The 5,456-nt window shown below is 45.0% G+C and overlaps 1 protein-coding gene across 1 annotated transcript; it reads right to left on the bottom strand.

Moving 5' to 3' along the window:
* Positions 1 to 589: 589 nt before the first annotated feature.
* LOC120047660 (protein O-linked-mannose beta-1,4-N-acetylglucosaminyltransferase 2-like) lies at positions 590 to 5,084 on the bottom strand. The gene has a single exon (XM_038993205.1). The coding sequence runs from the start codon at positions 5,023 to 5,025 to the stop codon at positions 3,250 to 3,252; it is 1,776 nt and encodes a 591-aa protein (XP_038849133.1). The 5' UTR covers positions 5,026 to 5,084; the 3' UTR covers positions 590 to 3,249.
* Between the last annotated feature and the right edge of the window lie 372 nt (positions 5,085 to 5,456).

Raw genomic sequence — 5,456 nt, 5'->3', positions numbered from 1 at the left:
CAGCATGCCACGGCGGATTGCAGAGGTCTTGAAAAAGAAGGGTCAACACTGAATATTGACTCTTTGCATCAACTTCATGTAATTGTCAATAAAAGCCTTTGACTCTTATGAAATGCTTGTAATTATACTTCAGTATTCCATAGTAACATCTGACAAAAATATCTAAAGACACTGAAGCAGCAAACTTTGTGGAAATAAATATTTGTGTAATTCTCAAAACTTTTGGCCACAACTGTACACTGGAGTTGTTTACCAAGTAGACAGTGAATGTTCCTGAGTAGCTGAGTTACAGTTTTGACTTAAATCTGCTTGAAAATCTATGGCAAGACCTGAAAATAGTTGTAGCTAGCAATGATAGCAATGCAATCATTGCAATGGTAGCTAGCAATGGTAGCTAGCAATGATCAACAACCAATTTGACAGAGCTTGAAGAATTTTGAAAATAATAAGGGGCAAATGTTGCACCATCCAGGTGTGAAAAGCTGTTAGAGACTTGCCCAGAAAGACTCACAGCTGTAATCGCTGGCAAAGGTGATTCTAACATGTGTTGACTAAGTGGGTTGAATACTTACGTGATAAAGATATACTGTATTAGTGTTATTTTTTTTTTTTTACAAATGTTAGTATTTTTCTTCCACTTGACATTACAGATTATTTGTAGATGGATTTAATTGTACATTTTTTCAACCATTTTAATCCAACTTTGTAACAACAAAATGTGGAAAAAGTCAAAGGGTGTAAATAACTTCTGAAGGCAATGTACTGTATATACGCTCAGTAGGACAGGAGGGCTGCAGCAAGACCTGATCCTACATCAGCACTCTTTCTCTGGGGGCTTGGTACATACTGGGAAGCTAGTCATTACTTTGGTTTTCCACACCACAAGGCAATGAAAAGTAACAGGCAGCATTGCACACCACCATATAGACTTGGGCTGAGTCCCAAAATGGCACCCTATTCCCTATATAGAGCACTATTTTTAGGCTCTGTTCACCTTTATAGGTCTTGGTCAAAAGTAGTACACTATAAAGGGAAGAGGGTGCCATTTGGGATACAAACCCTACATCACGCATGGTTAGCAGCACTGATGAGCCATAGAATGGGTTATTCCTCCAGCTTGATTTGGGGCAGAGCAGTCATTACCACCCTTTCAAATTAAAAGCATCACAGGCTAATTATAGCACAAGTTTATGCATGCATATAACCTGCGCAAAATGTAAATGATCACAATCAGAAATGGTACCCATTAATAGTAAGTAAGGAATTCTGATCATTTTCTGCAACTGTGTGGACTGAATAAAAAAAGAATAGGACAATTGAACTCAGAATTGCTGTAATGGGGACACTGAAGTGACATGAACCTTTTTGTATTTATCTTTTGACACACAGGGCAATGACAAAAAAACTGATTAAAGAAGCTCCAGTTTTTCTGAAAGAAATAGAACTACCCCTTGCATATCTAGTGACCACACCGCATAGCAACAGAACCTTTCACATAAATACATGATAATAGAGTCTCTTAATTTTCATTTAGAGGAACCCTGTTCTTAAAAGACTGCTACATTTGAATGAATAATGCATGTTTTAGTCAGCATCTTTAGAAAACTGGCAACATATTTTCCTGGACACACTCTTTGAAAGTTTTTATCTGCCTTGAATTAATATCTCAAATAATCTAGAAGGGGAAGAATGTATTATCCATGGGCCACAACAGTTCAAAACGGTAAATGGCAAATATTAAAGCCTCAATGAAGCACAAGATAATCCAGATCACAACTAATAACACATACTTAATGGTACTGTAGACTGGTGACCATATTTTCAAATTCACTTTGGTTGCTCTTAAAGGGATACTTCGGGATTTTGGCAATGAGGCCCTTTATCTCCTTCCCCAGGGTCAGATGAACTCATGGATACCCTTTTAATGTCTCTGCGTGTGGTTTGAAGGAAGTTGCTAGCGCTACTAGTGTTAGCGCAATGACTGGAAGTGTATGGGTATCTGCAGCAAGCAGGCCTGGGCAACTCCAGTCCTCGGGGGCCTGATTGGTGTCACACTTTTGCCCCAGCTAACACACCTGACTCCAATAGTCAACTAATCATGAGCTTCAGTTAAAAACGCAATTAGTTTAAATCAGGTGTGTTTGCTAGGGATGGGGGAAAAGTGTCACACCAATCAGGTCCCCGAGGACTGGAGTTGCCCAGGCCTGAAGCAGATACCCAGCTAGCAGATACCTATAGACTTCCAGTCATTGTGCTAATGCTAGTTAGAATTGGCTCGCGAAACTACTTCTAACTTCCTTCATACTGCACGCAGAGGCATAAATATGGTACCCACGAGTTCATCTGACTCTGGGTAAGTAGAAAATTGCCAGAATCTCACAGTATCCCTTTGAAGGTTTTGGCAACATTCTGCAATTATGTAAATTGCCAATTATAAAGGCAACATGACAAAGCTACAACTTTGTGCAGGAGGGTAGGCTAAGCCACAAAGGTGTGATTTATCAGATAACTGTATAACAAATCACAAACCAATCAAATAAGTATGAAACCAAGACCAAGTCATCCTGAAGTCCCACCTGGGCTTTGCTGAAAACCTGCATTACATACTTAAATAAGTACAGGTATAGATAGGTTCAGTGTTTAAGACTAATAAAAAAAACATAAATGAATTTATACTATACATTTTTGCTCATAAATAAGTATATTAAGGAAATTCCTATATCTCAAAAAGACATGTTGTATAGCACTTTCTGCAGGTCCATGCATCCTTAAATCGTGACTCATGTATTCCTGCGTCCCATGCTAAATGCCATTGAATTTCTACTGCATTTCACTCTCCTCTGTGTGAGGACATGGTTGTCTCATCAAACAGCACAGTCTCTCATCCTAGATACAGATTACATCATATCAACTATCCTCAAATCGGAGACGATTCTCAATCACAGATGTTCCTTTTAAAAAGAGATTGAACGCGATCTTAAGCACTTACAAATTCGTAACATATCATACGAATTGCAGGAAACATACATTTATCGTGCAGGACGTAACATGTCATACAAAATGAATGACGTCGTATACAATTGTGCACCATTTTCTGGGACCCATATTGGCTCGTGAGCGCTACTTTCAAAACTACTGGCTGAAATTATACAGAACCTTTCTAGCATCACCTTCAATAATCCACAGCCCCAATATCTGATCATCTGCAACAAGCAGTCACATACTTGAAACTGTAAATATCAACTCAAATTATGTCCTGCACGTGAGTACATCTGCAAAGGGCCCCAGGAGGTTTTTGTTAAAGATGCAGCGCACCCACACCAGGTACGTCGTAAAGGGTTTGATGTTTTCAGAGAAGGTATAGTTCTGGTGGGGGAGAATATAAGGCATGTACGTGTTCTCTCCTTGCTCCTGGATCCACACTTCGTACTTCACCTCCCTGACCTTCAGGTACTTGAGGTTCCAGGGGATTTGCCACGACACAGTCAGCTTGGCCTCGTTGGTGGCCTGGACCGACGTCTGGCACTGGGGCTCTCTGACCTGGCCTGGGTGGACCGTGCTGGCAGGCTTGGCCTTCTTCAGGTTGGGCCTGGTTTTCACTGTCGCTCTGAGAGCCTCTAGTAAAGAAGGGATGTCCACTATGGTGTCCTGGTAGATGCGATAGAGCCACTCAGGGTTGCGGCAACACAGGTGTCTGGGCACTTCCTTACTGGCCAGGATGTGCTCCTGGTCTTCCTTATCCAGGTGGGCTATACCACCCTGCTCCCAGGGCCTCTCTGGGTAGGCCACAGAGTTCTCCTCCACCATGTTCCTCCAGGCCACATACTGCAGGTCCATGCCTGGTAGAGAGGCCAGGGTTTTGTAAGGGGTGTACTGCTCTGGGTTGACCGCATAGGGAAAGAGCTCCACTACGACGGCCCCCCGGGAGAGGAAGAGAGAGGAGACCAGCTGGGCCCCGTGCATGCTGACCAATATGGAGGCCCCGCTGATGACCTTGACGATGCTGGGGAAGGTCTGCTCCTCCAGAGACACCGTCACCGCTCTCATCTGGAACTCCTGCGCTAACGCAAGGATCAGCTCCGCTTCGTTCAGGATGAGTCTGTTGATGGAGCGACTGAACACTACGATGTACTCGTCCTTTTCCTCCGCTGCGCTCTCCTCTCCTCCTCGCGTGGTGATATTGAGCTTCTCCATCAGCGATGAGGAAAACTGCCGGATCTCGTTCCCAGAGACCAGGATGTTGGCTTTGGGGCCCTGTGGTTGGACAAAGCCGTACTGGTACCATGTGGTCATCTTGGACAAGCCCACGTAGGACTTTGTGAAGCACATAAGTTTGCCAAAGTTCCTCAGCTGTTCTTTGAGAAGTGGCTGCTTGCTGCTCAGCAGGCGGTAGAGGTCAAAGTGTGCGCCCTCACCCCAGCCCTCCATGAAGACCAGGCGGGCCTCATCGTCCAGGTCCGAGTACTGCTGCATGGTGTAGAAGATGGGAAGCAGGTCATCGTGGAACACATGCATCAGATTATCCGGATTGAAACGGTTGAGGATGAGGGTGACGTCAGGGACGAACACAGGCTTGGGCATGAACTTGAGGGCAGCTGCGGGCAGCTCCAGGAAGTTGAAGTACTGGGTGTTGTGATCCTCCACAGAGGACAGGTCCAGCAGGGCCGGCTGGAATCGCCGGGGCCCCAGGTTGGGCAGCATGAAGGAGGAGTTGCTGTGGAAGAAGACAAACTCCTCGGCCTCGGTGCAGTAGCACAGGTAGTCGAAGCGGCAGATGCGATCAGTGTGCATCTTGCCGGTGCAGACCATACGGGTGCCATATTCCTGGAGGGCCAGCAGAGCAGCGTGGTAGTCTATCCGGGCCTGGGACAACTCCTGGGACTGGTGGGTCAGCTGCAGCTCCTCCTCCAGTACTGCAGCGTGCTCGCTTAGCCTCACGTACTTCCAGAGCAGTGCTGCCACCACCGACACCAGCAGGCCGTTCAGAATGGCCGCCGCGTTCATCCTGCAGCTCGCCGCACGCATCACAGCTCCACGTCCAATTTGATCTCTGACCTCACACGCATGCTCCGACTCCCACTAGCCAGGCGCCAATACACCTGGAGAGGAGAGACAGAAGGGGTGGGGGGAGAGGGAGAGAGATTATTTTTAGCATATTACTGATATCATGTTTCCAACTGAACATAATATATTTCAGACTTTCCAAATTCAAATTACATTCAAACTCAAAGTAATCATATAAATAATATCAAACAAAGTGCAAGCCTATTATTTGGAGTGCTATTGATGAAGGTCTACATACCGGTAGAACAATTTAAATTTAGGGATCAAAGCATGGCTCAGAGCCCCTTCCCTTTGAGAAGCCTTTGTCTGTGTCCCAAATAAAGGGATTTTGGCAATGAAGCCCTTTACCTACTTCTCCAGAGTCAGATGAACTTGTGGATACCATTTTTTTG

The sequence above is a fragment of the Salvelinus namaycush genome, chromosome 5, assembly GCF_016432855.1.
Source record: "Salvelinus namaycush isolate Seneca chromosome 5, SaNama_1.0, whole genome shotgun sequence".
Taxonomy (NCBI): Eukaryota; Metazoa; Chordata; class Actinopteri; order Salmoniformes; family Salmonidae; genus Salvelinus; species Salvelinus namaycush.
The sequence above is the reverse complement of the archived record's forward strand: the minus strand, read 5'-3'. Positions and strand labels throughout refer to the sequence as shown.

Coding starts and splice junctions, on each gene's coding strand:
- LOC120047660 (XM_038993205.1), bottom strand. CDS start 5,025: ATGCGTGCGGCGAGCTGCAGGATGAACGCGGCGGCCATTCTGAACGGC.